Below are 23,088 nucleotides of genomic sequence, written 5' to 3'. Positions count from 1 at the left end.
TTATTGACAATAAAGCTGCTGAAGTGCATCCAGGCCAGGCATCTTACCCTGAGCTCTGGTCACCACCTGCTTGACCTCTGTTGACCACCTGTAGGAGTTTAAACAGGACCATCCAGATCAAAACTGTGTTTGAAGGCTAAGTAGTTTCAAAGAAGAATGAACTGATGTAAGAACGTGGGGGGGGGGGGAATAAGATGAGGGAAATTTGAGACAGAAAAAAACATGTGCTGATATTTATAATGACTAAAATAAAAGAACATCCACAACAAAAGATTAGCAAACTGAATTCAACAATAGATTAAAAGGATCATTCTCCACAATCAAGTGAAATTTATTCCAGGAATTAAGTATCTGCAAATCAGTCAACATTATACAACACATTCATGAATAAAAAATAAAAATCACATAATAATCTCAGATGCAGAAAAAGCACTTGACAAAATTCAACATCCATTCATGATAAAAAATGTTCAACAAAGTAATTATGAAGGGAACTTACCTCAACATAATAAAGACCATATATGACAAGCCCACATCTAACATCATACTCGATTTTGGAACTAATAGCTTTTTTCCTAATATCAAGAACATGGCAAGGACATCCACTCTCAACCCTTTTCTTCAAAATAGTACAGGAAGCCCTAGCCAAACTGAAAAGAAATAAAAATTGTCTTATTTTCAGAAAACCCTAAAGACTTCTCCAAAAACTGTTAGAACTAATTAACAAATTCAGCAGTTACAAGATCAATATAAAAAAATCTGTTGCATTTCTACATATTAATTACAAATGATCATAAAGAAAAACTAAGAAGACAACCTCATTAACAATTGCATCGAAAAGAATAAAATACCTAGGGATAAATTTAACCAAGGTGAAAGACCTGTACACTGAAAACTATTAAGACATTGGTGAAAAAATGAATAATATACATAAGTGAAAATACAAGGGGGGGGGCCCCAAAACACCAAAATTATCTTGGCTTGAGGGTGAGTCACTTGTAGTATGGCATTCCCCACTAGATGAGTGTTCTAGGAACCCATCTATATCAATGTACCAGCTGGCATCATTGTGAGAGGCTTCATTCAGCTTCAGTGAATTTTTTTTGAAGACTCTTTCAACATGTTTGCCTATTTCATGATGGGTGATTTACAAGCACTGAGTGTTCAGCAGTTTTTGACCATATATGGTATGGCCCCCATGCCCCATCCTCCTTATTCACCCAATCTTGCCATGAGTGACTTTTTTTGCATTTCCCTAGATGAAAAAATTCCTCAAAGGGAAATGTTTTGCTGACGTGAAGAAGTGAAACAAAAAAATTGGAAGCACTAAAAAACATCAAAATCAGAGTTCATAAACTATTCTTGGCAGTGGGAAAAAAATCTCAATAGGTGTATTGCATCAAATGGAGAGTACTCTGAAGTTTAAACATGTAAGAATAAAAACAATTTTAAAAATAAACACAGGTTTTGGGGGATACCCCCTCATATATATGAATGGATTAGAGAATTAATATTGTTAAAATATCCATACTACCTAAAGCAATCTAGATTTAATGCTAATCCTATGAAAATCCCACTGTCATTTTTTACAGAAATAGAACAAACAATCCTAAAATTTGTATGGAACCACAAAAGACCACAAATAGTCAAAGCAATATTCAGAAAAAAACAGAGCTATCTGATTTCAGACTCTATCACAAAGCTATAATAATCAAAACAGTAAGATACTTGGCATTAAAACACATATAGATCAGTGAATAAGAATAGAGAGCCCACAAATAAACCCATGTATACATGGTTAATTTATTTACAACAAAGGCACCAAAAACATATAATGGGGAAAGGACAGCCTCTTCATTAAATAGTATTCAGAAACTCGACAGCCACATGGAAAAGAATGAATCTGTATTATTATTTTACACCATATGCAAAAATGACTCTAAATCGATTAAAGACTTAAATAGTATAAGATCTGAAGCAATAAAACTCCTGGAAGAAAACAAAGGTGGTAAGCTCCTTGACATCAGTCTTGGCAATGATTTTTTGGATTTCACACCGAACGCAAATGCAACAAAAGCAAAAGTAAACAAGTGCAAATGCATCAAACTAAAAAGTTTCCACACAGCAAAATGAAAAAGCAAACAAAGGAATGAGAAAATATCTACTAATCCTATATCTGATAAGTGTTAATGTTCTAAATAAAAACTCATAAAACTCAATAACAAAAAACCCAATTAAAAAATGGGCACAGGATATGAATAGACATTTTTCTAACAAAGAAATACAAATGGACAACGGGTACATGGAAAGATGCTGAAACCTCCTACCATCCAGGAAATGCAAATCAAAATCACAATGAGCACTGGCTGGTGTGGTTCAGTGGATTGCGCTCTGGCCTGTGAACCAGAAGTTTGCCCTTTTGATTTCCGGTCAGGGCATATGCAAGGATTACCAGCCAGGTCCCCCAGTTGTGGGCATGTGAGAGGTGCAAGGCAACCATTTTCTCTCACACACCGATGTTTCTTTCCCTTTCTTTCTCTCTCCCATCCCCTCTCTCTAAAAATAAATAAAATCTTTTTTAAAAAGTCACAATAAGGTATTACCTCATACCTCTTAGAATGGCTATTATTTAAAAAAGTAAGAAAACACTTATTAGTGTTGGTGAGGATGTAAAGAAAGGGGAAACCTGCACTATCGGTAGGATTGTAAATTGGTGCAGTCATTATGGAAAACAGTATGGAGATTCTTCAATAAGTTAAAAATAGAAAAAACATATGATCCAGCAATTTCACTTCTGGGTATTTATTTGAAGAAAATGAAATTACTATCTTGAAAAGATATCTGACTCCCATGTTCACTGTAGCATTATTTACAATAGCCAAGACATGGGAGTAACATAAGTGCCCATTGTAGGGGCACCAGATATTCCCTGTGAAATGTAGCAAAGACCTGCTAAAAAGCCTTAAAAGGGAGAAATATTACAGCCACTCAGTGATTTACAAGCTAAAAGACCCCAGCTCAGCTCCTTCCCGTGGTAGCCCTATCTCCTTCCATTTGCTTGTGACTTGTTTATAACTCTTGTAAAGTTATGTCTTACAGAATGTCCAGCCTTTGTGCAAAATTAATTGGTTTACAAAGAATTCGATCTAACTAAGAGCCTGCAGCTGCAGGCTAAAGACAACCTTATAGCCTTGTGAATTTCTATTCCTGTTACTGCCAAGACATTCCTTCAGTGCTGCCCAGCCCCCGCTTCCCAGGGCTGCTTCCTGCCAAAAGAGAAACAAAGAAGCAAACCCCCTATATAAGCCCTGCCCTAAAACCCATTCAAGGATGGAGCTTTGTTAGAGACCTGCTCAGGGTCTCTGCCCAACCGCCAGCAATTAAAATCTTTGCTTGCTTTGTACACTGCTTCAGAGTGTTCAATCTCGTCTATGTAGCCGCAACACCACATGGATTAATGGATAAAGAGGATGTGATACACACACACACACACACACACACACACACATTCATATATATTCTCATGTATATATAATATGTAATGGAATATTATTCAGCCATAAAAAATGAAATCCTGCCATTTGCAACAGCATGGATAGATTTTGAGAGTATTATGCTAAGTGAATTAAGTTAGACAAAGGCCAATGACCTCACTTCTATGTGGAATCTAAAAAAAACAAACACAACAAAAACCAAATACATAGAAACAGAACAGATAGGTTAGAATGGTTGGATGACTGAAATGGGTGAAGAAGGTCAAACTTCCAGTTACAGTATAAGATAAATAATTCCTGGGGATATAATGTACAGACTGATGGCTATATATTTTTTAAAAATAGAAAAGAACAGAACCTACCCAATATATTTAAAAATAAAAGAAAGCCTTTATTTCCTGTAGTTTTAAAATAATATTTCTGATTATACCAGAATACATGTTGATCGTGAAAAAATTTTTAAATATTACATTTATCAAAATAATTAAGCAAAACCACTCCAATATTGGAAACTTCTTTAAACTTATTAGTGTTTAAATTTCTTTCACCTCTTCTATAAACTGGGGACCAATGAGATTTTGGATCACTGCTCAAGATGCTCCCTGAGCTAGATCCTGAGTCCTGTCCACTGTGAAATAAGCCTTTAGAAATGCGGTAAAACCCCAACTAGGAAGAGAGCCCAGCTGGGCTCAGACTCAGGAGGCCTCTGGACACGCATTGCCTACCAGCTACTGGTCCCATCCCCACCTAGCAGGGACATGCAGAGGCAATTCCTAGGATCCTGACTCCATGCTACCCATCAATTGGTCTATAAGAGCATGAGCTTGTGCTCAAGCTCCCTGCACCCCACCCTCTTCCTCCAGGGCTCTGCTGATCGATCACTGCCCTTGGCCTCCCCACATCCAGACACCAGCCTGCCTCTGTGGCCACCACCTTATTGCCCTTCCTCTGGGTGCCACAACAGAATCAAAGATTGGGCTCACAGCATCTCCCCCTGACACTCACCTGCTGGTGAGGTTCCTAAGAGCTGCTGCACCCACCCCTAGATCCATACACAAGGCCCCCCTTCTGTTCTGGGTCCAATTTCTGAGACCCAACTTTCAGATGGGAAGACAACAGAGAAATGAGACGTCCTGTTAGATACAGGTAGGTACCTTTCCTGCTGTCTTGTGCTGCTTTGATGACAGGTCTTACCAGTGGGAGGTGCGGTTTCTACTCAGCCCCTTATACATGTCTCTAGGGTGGGGCACGGCCCCTCTGAAAGAAGATGATATTCAGACTCATGAGTACTGACCTTAGACCCTGGATATACCCCTTTGCTAGCTTTGATAAGTTTAAGTTATGTATTTAACCTTCCTGGGCCTCAGATCCCTCCTGGGTTTATTCATTGCTGAAGATTAAAGAAAATTATCTATATAAAACACCTAATACAATGCAGGTGATCAGGAAACATTTGTGAATGGTAGAGACCAACTTTTTCCCTGAATTAAATCCCGGGAGGATTTTATTTTGTAGACCCTTACAAGAAATACTGCACAACACAACCAACATGTATTCTTATGCAATTTCATAAAAGATGTGGAAGCATTATTCAGGAGACTATGCCTTTCACTAAAACCACATATTGAGTGATAACTTTTCAAAGGCACTGTAACAGACAGTGAAAGTGAAATAGCTCAGTGAGACCCAAAGAGCATCTTAGAGACTTCTGTTCAAGATGCCGGCATAGGTAAGCATGGTACTTGCCTCCTCCTCCAACCACATCAAAATTACAACTACAGAACCACCACCATTCAGAAACTACCTGAAACCTAGCTGAACAGAAAGTCTACAACTAAGGATATAAAGAAGAAACCACATAAAGACTGGTAGAAGGGGCAGAGATTTGGAATGGGTTGGTCTCACACCCAGGTGTGGGGGATATGGTTGCAGGGATATCTCAGTTGCAGAGGTCCCCCCTCACCAGGTTCCCCAGCTCAGGGTTCTAATGCCAAGAAAATAAGTCCCCATAACTTCTGGCTGTAAAACCAGCAGGGACTGAGGCTGAGGAAAACAGAGGGCTGCTGGAGTTCCAGTCAGTTCATGGGCTTACTTGGACTCACTTCCTCTGAGCTCCATCACAGGGGCAGCAGCTTGAAAAGCACAAGAGACATAGGGGGAAGAGCTGCATTTTTTGACATCAAAGCAAGAGCTGGAGGGGCAGCTTTCTCCCAGACAGAAGTGCTGGCAGAGGCCATTGTTTCTTTAATAAGCCCTCCCCACACAGAGCAGAGCCAGCAGGCGAGGACCATATGAGACTCCATCAACCTGGCTCACACTGTTTGCCCCACCCTGGTGATTCCCAGAGGCCCTGCCCCACCCAACTTTCAGACCCACACAAACTGTTTCATGTGGCTTTTCCATATGAATAGCATATTTTGGCCCATGTTTCAGATTTTCTTACATTCTCTCAAACAAGCAGCATCTGACCTCAGTGAGCCCCATGCCTCTCACTAAGTGGCCTTAGGCCTGACACTAGCAGCAGCCAGCCTTGGTTCAGAGCTTGACTTCACCTGGGCACCTCTAAGCCCAGCACAAGTAGCAGCCATATTAGCTACAAAGCTGCTAGTGCTGGTTGGCCCCAGGCAAAACACAGGTGGTGGCTGACCTCAGCCTTCACCTTCTGGCAGGCCCCAGAGTCAGCAAACCTGGTGGGTAGCTTCATATCTTTTCGAAGCACCACTACCCAATCACCTCCACAAGCAACACACTCAAGGGATGGACTCAGCAGGCATTAGCACCTCACTGAAGTTAAGTCTTGTTTTGTGGAGTGGGCCCCTGAACTGCTGACCCTCCACTGGGGTCAGAGGTCAGCAGGCAGTGTACACAGCCAGTTCTTGAAGCTGATCAGTCTGGGTAAATCTCTCCCATTGACGTGCCAATAACAAGGCTCAACTACAAGAGTGTATAGCCCAGAAGGGGGGTGCACCTTGAGTGTCCAGCTTAAGTAACTGAGGAGGCTGTGCCACTGGACCCTACAGAACACTTACTACATTAGGCCACTCTACCAAGCCTGGGAGATGTAGCATTTCTACCTAATCCATAAAAACAAACACAGGGAGGCTGCCAAAATGAGGAGACAAAGAAACATGGCCCAAATGAAAAAAACAGAATAAAACTCCAGAAGAAAAACTAAACAAAATAGAGACAAGCAATCCACTAGATGCAGAGCTCAAAACACTGGTTATAAGGATGCTCAAGGAACTTAGTGAGGACCTCAACAGTATACAAAAAACTTAGTCAGAAGCAAAGGATATACTAATTGAAATGAAAAATAATTTACACAGAATCAACAGTAGAGGGGATGAAGTTGAGAATCAAATTAGTGATTTGACATGTAAAGAAGTAAAAACCCAATCAGAACAGAAAAAAAAAAAAAGAAAAGAAAGAAAGAAAAATAAGGATAGTATAAGGAGCCTCTGGGACAACTTCAGGCATACCAACATTGCATCATGGGGGTGCCAGAGGGAGAAGAGAGAGAGCAAGAAATTGAAAGCCTATTTGAAAAAAATGACAGAAAATATCCCTAACTTGGTGAAGGAAAAAGACATACAAGTCCAAGAAGCACAGAGAGTCTCAAACAAGATGAACCCAGAGAGGCCCACATCAGGACACATCAAAATTAAAATAGCAAAGGTTAAAGATAAAATCATAAAAGCAATAAGAAAAAAGCAGTTAGTTTCCTACCTGGGAGCTCCCATAAATGTGTCAGTTGTTTTCTCAAAAAGAAACTTTGCAAGCCAGAAGGGATTGTCAAGAAATATTCAAAGTGACAAAAAGCAAGTACCTACAACCAAGATTACTCTACCCAGCAAAGCCATCATTTAGACTCGAAAGACAAATGAAGACCTTCCCACACAACAAAAAGCTAAAGGAGTTCATCACCACCAAACCAGTATTATATAAAACGTTGAAGGGTCTTCTTTAAGAATATTAAAAATATGAACAATAAAATAGCAATAAATGTGTACTATCAACAATTGAATCTAAAAAACAAAATAAGTGAAGAAGCAGAACAGGAATAGCTCATAGATACAGAGAAAATTTTTGACAGTTGCCAGATTGGTGTGGGGGGGGGGATGGGCAAAAGGTGAAGAGGATTGTAGTACAAATTAGTTGTTATAGAATAGTCATGGGGATGTAAAGTACAGTATAGGTAATACACTTAATAGTCTAATGACAATGTATGGTGTCAGATGGGTGAGAGATATATCAGGATGATCACTTATTAAGTTACACAATGTCTAATCACTGGGGTGTACACCTGAACTAATATGATAATGTACATCAACTGTAATTAAAAATAAAAAGTCATTAAAAAAAAGAGCCCCTTAGAGCAGAATGCACGTTATTTATTCTATATACATTATAACTTTTCACAGAGAAGTTCTTAACTGGCATTCATTTTCACAGCTTCCTCCTGATATGCCTGAAGGTTCTCATCCAAGGAAAGGGAAGAAAGACACCTTGAGACCTGAAGGGTTACAGACTTATGCACTACATGTGGCAAATCCACTTAGTGCTGAGCAGAGGGTGGTGACAAAACCAGCCACCCCTCATAACACTTTCCTCTTCTCATCACACTCACAGTACCAGTGTTTCCTCAGTCCCAGTCACTCCCCACAGCTAAGTTGCGCACTTGGCTACAACTGGGAAAGGGCACCAGTGACAGAATGGAAATATCCATCACAGCAGTTTAGTTACAGAAACAATCCAGGCTCTGGGTGACTGTAAATAGGTCAGCGGTCCTTGCAGCTGTCCCCAAGAACACAACACAGCTCTGCCACTTAAAATTCACGTAATTTAGTTCTTGTATCACTGAGCAGTGATCACATTTCCAGCAAGTAACACAAGTGGTTGCAGAAACCTTAGCTGCCTCTTTTTTTCTAATACTTGCAGTAAAATAGAAAACCATCTGGTGTATACTCATGAAGTTGTCTTAAATTACGTTATTGTGAACAGACCTCTCTCTGGCTCCTGGTAGCAATTACATTTTCAGGGAAAGGGATGACTGTGCATTTGCACAGGTATGTGACCACAGATCACAAATGCAAGCTACGATAAAAGCAAGAAGACACGTGGGAAATGGGACTGATTTCTCACTGCTCTCCCTGCTCCTGTGCTGGTTTCTGGAAAGCTTACAACAAGTTTTAGAATAGAGCTCCCTGCTGCTGAGGGTCTCTGAGACCTTCTTCCCACAGTTCCTCATAGTCCCTGTTTCACACTATTATCACTAATAGTGCCAATGTGTAGAAGAGAGAGGAGGACCACTGATCCCTTGACCCTGGAGAAAAGCAGCACAGCCCTCTGCTCCAGGTGAAGGCCCGAGGCCTTGCATGGGTGTGAGGATGGAGGGGACCCCTTCACAGCAGGGTACATTATTTGCTGTGCAGCCAGTGCTGCCTTGCCAATGTGACCACAGACCCTCCTGAATGGCAATTTCAGACCCTAGAAAACATTGACAAGTGAACACATAAATACACAGAGTTCTAAATATGGAACTTCAAAATTAAGCCTTTTATTTCTGAATTGTCACCAAAGGTCACTTTGGGTTCAGGCACATTGTAAAGTGTCAGAGGAAAAGTGCGTCAGTAGGAGACAGAAGTAGGGCTACAGTGCTCACCATTTCCTTAAGGGGAGGAGAATCGGCCACAGAACAGAATACTGTTGGTTTTGCTGTGCTGAATAAAGAAAAGGAAGGGGTGGTCAGCACAGAACCTGGGAGTGATTCTTGCACATCGAAGCATCATGATAGCGGCAGTGGCAGCTGCAGCCTCCGTGCCTTCCTCATTGACTTCCACAAAGGACCTGTGCATGACCTTGGACAGAAACAGGTCTCTCGCGGATGACATTCCCGAAAAGTCTGCTCTGGCCTGCTCAAAGGCATCAGTCATGCCCAGAGAGCGAAGCACATCCTCCATGTCGTAATTCTCCTCCAGTTTAAATCTAGGCAGGAACACTTCCACCTCCTCTTCATCCATCATATCTGGCCTGGTCCATTCTACAAATTTCTCATAGGTAAGGTTTTTTTCCACCTGGAAGAGGAGGATTGAAGATTTTATGATCTAGAACAGGGCTGCCCAGTAGAACCTGTGCTATGGTATGAATGCTCTATGCTGTGTGGTATGAGATTGCGGTAATGGGAATTTATGCTACTTAAGAAATATTCACTGGAAAATGAGAAGAACTTCTAAGCAGAAATGCAAGTGTGACTGACTCCCTTGCCATCACAGCACAATTATTTCTTAGCACTTATTACCGTTTCCAGGTCTATGTTTTCATCAGGAAGCATGATGATCATATTCAGCTCTTTGCCAACATAAGGCAGCACTAGAATTTTGGTGAATATTTCTCCTATGTAGGTCATATTAAATGTAGATTTCTTAAACATCATTTGCACAGGCTTCTTCTCATTCTACAAAAAAAAAAAAAAAGGATAAATATTAAGTTGAAACAAGACCCAGTTTATACATTGAATGAATCAACAAAGCTGGCTATTCAGGTCCCCTAAAAATACTTCCTTGGCTTCCACAACACATCAGCCCCATCTTTTGCTGGCATGAATTCACTGCCTCAACCTCTGGACACTGGGGTACAGAGGGCTCATTCCTTATACTGCCTTTCCCTTGATGATGTCATTCAGTCCTGTGACTTTAAGTAGCATTCCCAAATTTATATTTCTAGCTGGGACCTTTCCCCAGTACTCAAAACTCATACTGCCTACTTGACACCTGCATTTGGACATAAAAGAAAACTCTAATGTCACATGTCACACTGGGCTCCTCATAGTCCCTTCCAAATCTACAATTTTCCCCATTTCAGTTGATGCTGACGCCATTCATCCCATTGTCAAAATTCCTGCAGTATTTCTGGCTATTGTCATTCACAACTCACATCTGAATCACTGGCAAATCTTCTTGGCTCTGAGTTTAAAATGTAACAAAAATCTGACTTGTTCTTTCTACCTCCACTGCTATCAGCCTAGGCCTGATCACTAGGATGACTGCCTAAGTGACTCCTTCAGTGTCATCCCCCCTTGTGATTTCCTCACCCAGTGGCCAGAGGAATCTGATAAATCACAGAATAAATCAGACCACATCACTCTTTCACTAAATACCTTTCTGTGACTCCTCCTCCACTCCAAGGGAGTGAAAACGGAAGTACTAAAAGCAACCTGTAATTGTGAACCTGAAAGCCACAGAAGTCCCTTGAGGTGCTTCAGGTAAACCAGGCCCAGCAAACTCACTCCTCCCCAAGACCTGAGAGCACATGCCTTTGAACACAGGGACTGTTTCCCAGAATCTCCGTTGTTATTGCAAAATATTCACCTTGCTGACTTTAAATGGTCTTTCCTTGGTGTGCTCTTTCTTAAACTGACTAACCCAGTTTCCCTTGAAGTAGATGGCATTCACGAGAACCAGACGCGTAACTGGATTAACTGAATTTGGAGACAGCAACTCTGTAATTTTACCTGAAAAGAATTAAAGAACCAATTAGCTAAGAGTGTTCTGATACATGCTTCGGGAATAATATTCAGATTGGGCCATCGCCTTGCATAGACAAGAATTCAGATAAAAAAGATTAGTCCCCCAAATATAACCATGTAAAGGGATACTTTAAAAATACCATCACTTAAATAAAAAATGTAAAATTAAGTAAGTAATATGTGCAGGATGAATTCATCACAAGTGAGATAGCAATGCCTGGCGCCTAAGAAAGGTTCAAGTTTGTAGCAAGTGTAAAGAACAGTTTAAAGGAAGAATCACAGGTGGGTGAGGGGATCATTAAGCTACTGCATGGGACTCTGCAGGGCATAAGCCACACCATATAGGAAGACAGCCTGAGACCTATATCCAAATGTTTCTTTACACTATTTGTGAAAAGAAAGACTAGATTAACATTAACAATAAAAATCAAAGTGTAGATTGTTCTGGAAGAAGTGTACCAGATATTTAGAGACATCACAGATATTTTGATAAGAACAAGAAAATGCTAGAAAAAATAATCATACATTGGCAATACCCAGAAGTGGATTTTAAAAGTTTACAGTTTTTAAAAATTTTTGAGACTTCCGGCCAAGATGGAGGCTTAGACGGACACGCTAGGTCTCCCTCTACAACTAGAGAGGAATACAACTACTTCAAAACAAAGGATAACTAGAAATTCCAGAAAATAAAATTACACGGAAGCCCAACATATGAAGTTATAAACCAGCGGTGCCATTTGGGCAGGTAAGAGTTAAAGAGGGCAGTGCTGTTTGCGGTCGCACCTGAGAGGGGGGGGGGGGGGCGGCGGCAAAAAATCCCGGCGGCAGTCAAGCCCCTGGCAGTGGGCGACCCCAGCACTGGGGAAAGCAGCCACCGCATTGCCTTGAACAGTGAGGCCCAGGGGGGCGGGAGGACGGATCCCGGTCTCCTAGCTGAATAACTGTGTGAATCCATCTTGGACCCCCACCCCCAAAGAAAGCACCACAGGGCTGCGAAATAGGTCGCAGACAGGCGCCGGTCGCTGATTTGTGACGCGTACGCAGGCACTGCCCCCTACAGCCAGCCCAAGAAAACAAAACGCATCTGTCAAAATGAGGCAGACAACTATAGAAATCCCGGTGACACAACTCACCAGGCAACAGATAGAGAACCTGACAGATGAACAGATAAGAAACCTGTCAGAGGCTCAGTTCTGGGCCATTGTTATCAGGTGGCTTACAGAATTCACAAAAGAGCAGGAAAAAGATAAGAAAGAAGCGAAAAACATTCATAACGAAAGGAACAAAACCACATACGAGACAGATGGTGAGGAAAAAAAATCTAGAGTTCATTTCAACAAACTGGAATATGGAGAAGGAACAAGCAGTCAACCAATGCAGCGAGAGGAAATGGGAAGCAACAATGAGAGGATCAGAAACCTCTGGGACAGCTATAAAAGGCCCAACATAAGAATCATTGGTTTGCCAGAGAGTGAGGAAGATGAACTAGAACTTGAAAAATTGAGTGAAAATATAATAAAGGAGAACTTCCCAGACTTGGGGAAGGGAATAGACTTGCAGGTCCAGGAAGCAAGGAGAGTTCCCAAGAGACTGGACCCAGGGAGAACCACTCCAAGACACATTATAATCAAAATGTCAAAAATTAAAGATAAAGAGAGAATCTTAAAAGCAGCAAGAGAGAAGAAAAGAATTATGTACAAAGGGGTCCCAATTAGACTATCAGCTGACTTCTCAATGGAGACCCTACAAGCAAGAAGGGACTGGCAAGAAATATTCAAAGTAATGAAAATTCAAAACCTACAACCACGAATACTCTATCCAGCGAAATTGTCATTCAGAATAGAAGGACAGAGAAAGTGTTTCCAGGACAAAATAAAACTGAAAGAGTTCATTAGATCCAAACCACTGTTATATGAGATGTTAAAGGGACTGGTTTAAAAAACAGAAGCTAGGGAGATGAAACAAAGGCAAACTAAACAGGCAACGAGAGTGGAAAAGGAACTGTGGGTACGGGAAGCATATTGGGGGGAGGTCAACAGGGAGGGGGAGTGGGGAGAGGGAGGGAGATGATATAGGAATTGGGGATCATGGTAGGAGGGAATGGAATAGACGGAGAGAGGTTGGGAGGAACTGTATGCACAACTAATGGACATAATCTAAAAGGGGGGGACAACTGGAGGGAGGGGGGCCACCGGGTGGAGGGGAGCAGAGGGAAGGGAAATTGGCACAAATGTAATATTTTAATCAATAAAACACATTAAATCTGAAAAAAAATTTTTTTATTTATGAATTTTAGAGAGAAAAGAAGTGGGGAAGAGGGGGGGAGAGAGAGAGAGAGAGAGAGAGAGAGAGAGAGAGAGAGAGAGAGAGAGAGACATCGATTTGTTCTTCCACTCATTTATTCGTTGATTCTTGTACGTGCCCTGACTGGGATCAAACTCAAAACGTAGGTGTCTCAGGACAATGCTCTAATCAGCCAGGGCAATTTACAGTTATTTTGAGAAAAAAAGATTATTTATTTACATTTGATGTTGTGAAGAAATGAACATTAAGATTGATTAAAATAGAACAACAGTATATTTTTACCTTCTGTTTTCTTTTCTACCCAGGAGTTTATGTGTTTCCTGGCCTCCTCTGTAGCTTTGGAGAAGTCGACCTCTTCCAGTTCTGCTTGGTAGAATTTGTGGCAGGAATCTTTGAAGGACTGGGAGAAACAGCAACATAATTGCATGGCCACAAAAACAAGCAACACTACCCGCTTACATCTTCATTGTGACAAATAGATAATTTTATGATTTACATGTAATATGAAGAATAAAAATAAGGGGGAATGAATAAATAATTGAATAATGTGAAAGATAAATGAGGAGTTACCCCGAAATCCAGTTTCTCAATTTTCTGCTGCATTTGATTTTAGTTTACAAATTAAGTACAATAGTGATCTGAATATCAAATAAATATCATAAACTGCTAGATCCTTAAGGGAGCAGCTGTGCATCAATGAGGTAAACACAAAGACACTAGATGCAATAACTACAGACTGTCACTCCCAACAAGCCACTGCATTTGCTAAGTGACATCCTACCAACAGCAAGAGCCATAGCTCCCACTACATTTGAGAACCAGGGCCTATTGTCTCCTACAATGCAGAGAAAATGTGTAACTCTTCACCACCACTTCCACCACAACTTTCTGTGATGAGAGAAATGTTCTAACTCTAAGCCACATGTGACTACTGAGCACTTGAAATATGGCTACTCTGCCTGCTACGTAACTAAACAGTTAACTTTATTTCACTTTAATTAACTATACCAAGATTTAAATAGCTACATGTGTCTACTGGCTACCACTTTGGATAGATCATTCTAGAGTATGAGAAACTCCCTTCAAAAGTTTAAACTATATTTTGTTAATATAGTCTATGAAATGATAATATTAATGAACACCTACCTTATGCCATATAAAAACAGACAATCTGATTGAAAACAAATGGACTGAAACAACAAATTTTTTGGCAGTGCACTCTGGAATGGTTTTCCAAGCTTTCTTTTGAACAGTTTGCAAGTACTTAATTCCACTTTTCAGTATTATTTTTATATTACAGGATTTCACATTTCTTCTTCAGAGTAGCAGAAGAGAAGCAATATAGCACAATAACTATGAACCCAAGTCCTGTGACTTAATAGCTGTGGGGCCTTAAAAAATTCACTTAAGATTCTCTAAATTTCTTTGTTCTCCCCTGTAAATGAGGATACAGCAGTACCTAAACCTCAGAGGGTTACATTGAGGAAGAGATGAATTATCATTAGTACTGTTTTACGTAACATTTGAATTCTTTGGATGTTGTACACAATGTACTAAATGCTATTATATCATTTTATTTAATATTTACATAATTCAGGCTTTGCCAATTTTACTCCTGTTTGGTTTTGGTTTTTCATTTTTCAATTATAGTTGACATTCAATATTACATTAGTTTCAAGTATCCAACATAGTGTTATACCATTAAGGTCCACTCATGCAGTCACAAATGGCAAGGTTTCATTCTTTTTATGGCTGAGTAATATTCCATAGTATATATATGCACCACTTCTCTACCCATTCGTCTATTGATGGACACTTAGGTTGCTTCCATAGCTTGGCTATTGTAAATAATGCTCAATGAACATAAGGGTACATATATCTTTTCAAATTAAAGTTCTAAATTTCTTCAGATAAATACATAGAAGTAGAATTGCTGGGTCATATGGTAGTTCTATTCTTAATCTTTGAGTAACCTCCATATTCTTTTTCCATAGTGGCTGTACCAATTTACAATCCACCAACAGTGTGTGAAGGTTCCCTTTTCTACATATCCTCACCAGCACTTGTTGTTTGTGGATGTACTGATGACAGCAATTCTGACAGGCGTGAGGTGATATCTCACAGTGGTGTTAATTTGCATTTCTCTGATGATTACTGATGTTAAGTACCTTTTCATATGTCTATTTAGGCCCTCTGCCCATTTCTAATTAGACTCTTTTTTGCTTTGTTTTGGGTTTTCTTATTTTTGGTGTTCAATTGTATGAGTTCTTTATATATTATGGATATTAACCCCTAATCAGATCTATCACTGATGAATATCTTCTCCCATTCAGCAAGTTGTCTTTTTGTTTTGTTGATTGTTTCCTTCACTGTGCAGAAGCTTTTTAGTTTGATATAGTCCCATTTGTTTATTTTTTCTTTTGTTTCCCTTGCTCTAGGAGACATATCCAAAAAAATATTGCTAAGAGTGATGTCAAAGAGTTCACTACCTATGTTTTCTTCTAGGACTGTTTGGGCTTCAGGTCTTACATTTGAGTCATTAATCAATTTTGAGTTTATTTTTACATGTCCTATAAGAAAGTGATCTAGTTTCACTTTTTGCATGTATCTGTCTAGCTTTCCTAACTCCATTTATTGAAGAAACTTTAAAAAAAAATTTTGTTTATTTATTTATTTTTAGACAGAGGGGAAATGTGAAAGCGATGGAGACAAAGATCACTGTGTGGTTGCCTCTTACTTACACCCCCAACTGGGGACCTGACATGCAACCTAGTCATGTGCCCTGACTGGGAATCAAACCAGTGACACTTGGCTTGTAGGCCGACGCTCTCAATCCACTGAGCCACAGCAGCCAGGGCTTGAAGAAACTGTTTTTACCCCATTACATACTCTTGTCTCCTTTGTCATAGATTAATTTGCCATATAGGTAAGAGTTCATTTCTGAGCTATTCTATTCCTCTGATCTATGTGTTTGTTTTTATGCCAGTACCATGTTGTTTTGATTACTATAGCCTTGTAGCATGATTTGATATCAGGTAGTGAGCATGAACCCTCCAACTTTGTTCTTCAAGACTGCTTTGGCTATTCAGGATTTATTATGGTTCCATATACATTTTAGGATTGTTTGACCTAGTTCTGCAAAAAATGCTCCTGGTATTTTCATTGGGATTGCATTGAATCTATAAATTGCTTTGGGTAGTGTGGACATTTAACAATATTAATTATTCCTATCCATGAGAATGCAAATCTTTACTTGTGTCTTCTTCAATTTTTTTTATCAATGTCTTACAGTTATCAAATAACAAATCTTTCACCTCCTTGGTTATATTTATTCCTAGGTATTTTGTTCTTTTTGATGCATTTGTAAATGAATTGTTTCTTAATTTCTCTTTCCAATCACTGGTTATTAGTGTACAGAAATACAATAGATTTTTGTATATTGATTTTATATTTTGTAACTTTATTGAATTATTAGTTCTAACAGATTTTTTGGTGGAGTCTGTGGTTTCCTATATAAAATATCACCTGCAAATAGTGGCAATTTTACTTCTTCCTTTACTGGTTGGATGTCTTTTATTTCTTTTTCTTGACTAACTGCTCTGACTAGGACTTTAGGTCATTGTGTTTTCGTTTTCGTTGTCTCATGGTATACATACTATAATTTCTTCCTTGATATTGTTCTTTTTTATAAATTCTTTTTTTAAAAATATGTTTTATTGATTATACTGTTACAGTTGTCCCAATTGCCCTTCCCTCTGCTCCCCTCCACCTGGTGACCCCCTTCCCTCCAGTTGTCCCCCACTTTTAGTCCATGTCCATTGGTTGTGCATATAGTTCTTCTCAGCCTCTTCCTGTCTACTCCATTCCCTCCTACCATGCTCCTTAATTCCTGTACCATCTCCCTCCCTTTTCCCCCTTCCCCCTCCCTGCTGACCTCCCCCCAGTATGTCCCCCATACCTATAGTCCTTTTTCCACTCTCGTTGACTATTTAGTTTGCCTTTGTTTCAATTCCCTAGCTTTTGTTATTGGTTCTTGTGCTGCAGTTTTCATTTTAGTGTTCATTGTTTTGATCCTCCTTTTTCTAAACCAGTCCCTTTAACATCTCATATAATAGTGGTTTGGATCTAATGAACTCTTTCAGTTTTATTTTGTCCTGGAAGCACTTTCTCTGCCCTTCTAATCTAAATGACAGTTTCGCTGGCTAGAGTATTCGTAGTTGTAGGTTTTGAATTTTCATTACTTTGAATATTTCTTGCCAGTCCCTTCTTGCTTGCAGGGTCTCCCTTGAGAAATCAGCTGATAGTCTAATTGGGACCCCTTTGTACATGAGTCTTTTCTTCTCTCTTGCTGCTTTTAAGATTCTCTCTTTATCTTTAACTTTTGACATTTTGATTATAATGTGTCTTGGAGTGGTTCTCCTTGGGTCCAGTTTTTCTGGAACTCTCTGTGCTTCCTGGACCTGTAAGTCTATTTCCTTCCCCAAGTTTGGGAAATTCTGCTTTATTATATTTTCACTTAATTTTTCAATTTCTAGTTCTTCTTCGCCCTCTGGCAATCCTATTATTCTTATATGCGGTCTCTTATAGCTGTCCCAGAGATTTCTGATCCCCTTCTCATTTTCCTTGCTTCCTGTTTCCTCTCTCCGCACTGGATGACTGTTTGTTCCTTCTCTATGTTCCGGTTTGTTGATTTGAACTCTGGATTTTATTTCCTCACCATCTGTCTTGTATGTGGTTTTGTTCCTTTCAGTATGAGTGTTTTTCAATCCTTTCTTGTCTTTCTCCAAATCTTTTGTTAATTCTGTAAGCCACCTGATAACAATGGCCCTGAACTGAGCCTCTGACAAGTTTCTTATTTGTTCATCTGTCAGATTCTTCATCTGTTGCCTGGTGAGCTGCGCCACCGGGATTTCTATAGTTGTCTGCCTCATTTTGACAGATGCGTTTTGCTTTCTTGAGCCGGCTATAGGGGGCAGAGCCTGTGTACTCGTCACAACCCAGTGACCGGTGGCAATCCGCAACCTATTTCGCGGTGCTGTAGTGCTTTGTGGTCACTACCCAGCAACCAGCGGCAGTCCAGCAACCTTTTTCGCCACGCTGTGGCGCTTTGTCGTAACTGCCCAGCAACTGGTGGCAATCTGCAACCTATTTCGTGGCGCTGTGGTGTTCTGTGTGGTGGCGGGGGTCCAAGATGGATTCCTGCCATTACTCTCTGCTGAGAGACTTGGGTCTGTCCTCCTGCCCTCTGGGCCTCACCGTCCAGGCAATGTGGTGGCTGCTTTTCCCAGTGTTGGGGTAGGGAGCTGCTGCAGCTCGAATGCAGCCAGGACTGCTCTCCCTGCCACTGTCCCTGGTGCCACCTCAAACAGCACCGCTCACCTTCGCTCCTCTTACCTGCCCAACGAGCGCTGCTGGTTTATAACTTCATATGTTGGGCTTCTGTGTAGTTTTATTTTCTGGAATTTCTTGTTATCTTTTGTTTTGAGGTTTGTATTCCTCTCTAGTTGTAGAGGGAGACTGAGCGTGTCCGTCTAAGTCTCCATCTTGGCAGGAAGTCTGATATTGTTCTTAACCTATTGTTTAGCAGCATGTTATTTGTCCTCCACATGTTTAATTCTTATACTTGATTTCTGATTTCATACCATTATGATCAGAGAAAATGCTTGATATGTTTTCAATCTTCTTAAATTTACTGATTTAAAAAAAATATATTTATTTTTAGAGACAGAGGAAGGGAGGGAGAAGGAGAGGGAGAGAAACACCAATGTGTGGTTGCCTCTCATATGCACCCCCTCCAGGGACCTGAATTCCAAAACCCAGGCATGTGCCCTCACTGGGAATCAAACCAGCAACCCTTTGGTTCGCAGGACAATGCTTAATCCACTGAGCCACACCTGCTGGGCCTGAGATTTTTTGTGTGTGTGTGTGGTCTAACATGTATTATATCCTAAAAAATGTTCCAAGAGCACTTGTAAAGAATGTGTATTCTTTTACATTTACCTGAAATGTTCTACAGATATCTACTAAGTTCATCAGGTCTTATGTGTCATTTATGGCTATTGTTTCCTTATTGATTTTCTGTCTGGCTGAACTATCCCTTGATGTCAATGAGGTGTTAGAGTCCCCCACTATGACTATATTATTGTCTATCTCTCCCTTCAGGTATGTCAATATTTGACTTACATATTTAGGTGCTCCTATTTTGGGTGCATAAATGTTTAAAAGAGTTTTAACATCTTGTTGAATTGATCCCTTTATCACTATGAAATCCCCTTCTTTGTTTCTTATTACAGTCTTTGTTTTAAAGTATATTTTGTCTAATACAAGTACTGATACCCATCTTTTACTTTCATTTTTATCTGCATGAAATTTTTTTTTCAATCCACGTACTTTCAATCTGTATGTAGCTTTCAGTATGAGCCAGATCTCTTATAGGCAATACATGTACAAGTCTTTTTTTTTTTTTATATCCATTAAGGCACACTGTGTCTCTTAATTGGTGTGTTCAGTCTATTTACATTTAAAGTAACCATTCATAGGCAGCATATAGTTATTGATTTTATTGTTTTCTGATCATTTTTGTAGTTCTCAGTTCCTTTCTTATTCTCTTGGTCTCTTTTCTTCAACGCTGATGACTTTCTATAGTGTGTTTAGATTCCTTTCTCTTTATTGCTTGTATATCTCTTATAGATTTTTGGTTTGTGGTTATGATGTGCTTCATATATATCATGCTGTTGAGAGCAGTCTATTTTAATTGATGGTTGCTTATATTCTAATACATTCTAAAATCACTACAATTTTTACTCAAGCCTTCTACATTTATATTTCTATCATTATTTTTACTTCTTTTGGTTGTGTGTTTGTGTGTATTCCTTAATTTGTTGTTGTAATTACACATGATCCTGGGACCCTTTGTGATTATTGGAAGTTGTTTATCTTTATATCTAAGGCTTAAAAAAGATGGTAATAAACTACCAAATCTCTAATACTGATAAAAATAAATAGAGCAAATTGGAAAAAAAAAATATCACACTGTGGTGTGGTGAGAGCTTTTGGGGCAACAATTTCACAATATTCTCTAATAATCACTCCAAAACTTCACTCCCTTTCTTCCTTTTACAAGTCCATGCTGTAGTACCACACATATGGTTCAGATTGGGTACAACCTAGATGTCCATCAATGGAAGAATGGTTACAGTCCACCCATACTTTAAAATATCAGATAACATACCTCCACACAAGGAAGGCCATATATGACAAACCCACAGCCAACATCATACTCAATGGGCAGAATCTAAAAGTATTATATTTCCATTAAAACCAGGAACAAAAGAGGGGTATCCGCTTTCATCACTCTTATTCAACATAGCAGTGGAAGTCTTAGCCACAGCAATCAGACAAGAAGAAAAAATAAATGGCAGCCGAATTGGAAAGGAGGAAGTAAAACTGTCATTACTCATAGATGACATGACATTGTATATAGAAAACCCTAAAGACTCCACCAAAAAGCTACTAGATTTAATAAATGAATTTGGCAAAGTAGCAGGATGTAAAATTATTATTCAGAAATCTGTGGCATTTCTATACACCAATAACAAACTATAAGAAAGAGAAACTAAGAAAACAATTCAATTTACTATTGCAACAACAAAAATAAGGTACCTAGGAATAAATTTAACCAAGGAGGTAAAAGATTTGTACTTGGAAAACTATAGGACTTTAAAGAAAGAAACTGAGGAAGATAACAAATAAGTGGAAGCATATACCGTGTTCATGGATTAAAAGAATGAACAACATTAAAAAATCCATACTATCTAATGCTATCTATAGATTCAACACAATTCCTATTAAAATACCAATGGCATATTTCACAGATATAGAACAATATTCCAAAAATTTATATGGAACTAAATAAGACCCCAAAATGCCTCAGCAATCTTGAGAAAAAAGAAAAAACTAAGAGGTATCACAATACCTAATATGAAACTACACTACAAGGCGTAATCAAAACAGTTTGGTGCTGGCATAAGAATAGATCAATGGAACAGAACAGAGAGTCCAGAATCAACCATGCCTATATAATCAATTAATATTTGACAAAGGAAGCAAGAGCATAAAATGGACTACAAACAGTCTCTTCAATAAATGGTGTTGGGAAAATTGGACAGATTCATGAAAAAAATGAAACTAGACCACCAACTTACACCATACACCAGAATACATTTAAAATACATAAAAGATTAAATATAAGTCAGGAAACCATAAAAATCCTAGAAGAAAAGATAGGCAGTAAAATCTCAAGACAGCTGTCATAGCAGTATTTTTGCCAATATGTTTCCTAGGGTAAGGGAAACAAAGGGAATAATAAACAAATGGAACTATTTAATACATCGAACTAAAAAGCTTCTGCACAGCGAAAGAAACCAGGAACAAAATAAAAAGGGAACCCACTGTATGTGAGAACATATTCACCAATGACACATTTGAAATGAGGTTAATTTCCAAAATATATAAAGAACTTAACACAGCTCAATACCAGGAAGACAAAAACCCAATTTAAACATGGGCAAAGGAGCTGAATAGACACTTCTCCAAAGAGAACTGGCTTTTGACCCAGAGATCCTACTTCTGAGAATATATCTTAAGAATCCCAAAACACCAATTCAAAAGCATATAGGTACCTCTATGTTTATAGCAGCATTATTTATAATAGCCAAGATCTGGAAATAGCCCAAATGCCCATCAGTAGATGAGTAGAAAAAGCTGTGGTACACTTACACAATGGAACACTATGCAAACATAAAAAGGAAATCTTACTTTTTACTACAGAATGGATAGAATTGGAGATTTTTATGCTAAGTGAAATAAACCAGTCAGAGAAAGACAAGTACTATATGATCTCACTTACATGTGCAATCTAATGCACAAAATAAACTTACAAATAAAATAAAAACAGAGGCATGGATACATGGAACAGACTTACAGCTGTCATGGGGAGGAGGGACTGGACGAAAGAAGATGAAGGGATTAGCCAAAGAACATACATGAATAACCCAGACAGACAACAGTGTGGTGATGGCCAGAGAGAAGGGGCTTTGGAGGTTGGGAGGAGATGGACAAAAGGAGTAAAAATGCGGACATCTGCATTAGTGTCAACAATTTTAAAAAAAGGAAAAAGAAAAAGAATACCAGATAACAAAAAAAATTTAAACAGGTAGCTCAGCTGGTTGGAATGTATGCCAAAAGGCTGCCAGTTTGATTCCTGGTTAGGGCACATTTCTGGGTTGCCAGTTAGATCCCAGGTCAGGGCACATACGGGAGGCAACTGATGGATGCTTCTCTCTCACATCATTGTTTCTCTCTCTCTTTCTCCCTTTCTCTCTCTCTAACATCAGTGAAAATATCCTCCTGTGAGGATTAAAAAAAAAATACTAAGAAAAAAATAACAACAAAAGAATACTGAATAATATGTAAAGAGTAACGTAAATCCATGTACACTAAGATGCAAAGAGTTAAAGTCACAGTGTTAGTTGAAACAAATTACAAAAGAATATGTATGGTATAATGACATTATGTAGGGAAAAACCCCACAAAACACATTTCTATATTTATGAAGGAGATACACTTCAAATCTATAAAAGCTCTTATAAAAGGGAGGAGAGCAACGGGGTATGGAAAAGAAGTTTTGAGGGCTCTAACTTTATGTCTGCTTTTTTGTATTTTTAAGTAAGAAGTCGATATTCACATATCACATGAGTCGTTTTT

General features: G+C 39.2%; 1 protein-coding gene across 2 annotated transcripts in view; it reads right to left on the bottom strand.

The window, feature by feature from the left end:
* Positions 1-9,154: 9,154 nt before the first annotated feature.
* Positions 9,155-23,088, bottom strand: part of SERPINB6 (serpin family B member 6) — a 29,797-nt gene continuing 15,863 nt past the window's right edge. For both annotated transcript variants that reach the window (XM_090269896.1, XM_090269897.1), the window contains 4 exons: positions 13,606-13,723; positions 10,862-11,004; positions 9,793-9,948; positions 9,155-9,568 (listed from right to left, as the gene is read on the bottom strand). In XM_090269896.1, the coding sequence (XP_090126022.1) occupies positions 9,164-9,568; positions 9,793-9,948; positions 10,862-11,004; positions 13,606-13,723 (822 nt within the window). In that variant the 3' untranslated portion in view covers positions 9,155-9,163. The remainder of the gene's footprint in view (positions 9,569-9,792; positions 9,949-10,861; positions 11,005-13,605; positions 13,724-23,088) is intronic.

Source organism: Furipterus horrens, unplaced genomic scaffold, assembly GCF_987537825.1.
Source record: "Furipterus horrens unplaced genomic scaffold, mFurHor1.1.pri manual_scaffold_3, whole genome shotgun sequence".
Classification (NCBI taxonomy): domain Eukaryota; kingdom Metazoa; phylum Chordata; class Mammalia; order Chiroptera; family Furipteridae; genus Furipterus; species Furipterus horrens.
This window is presented reverse-complemented; position numbering and strand designations above follow the sequence as displayed.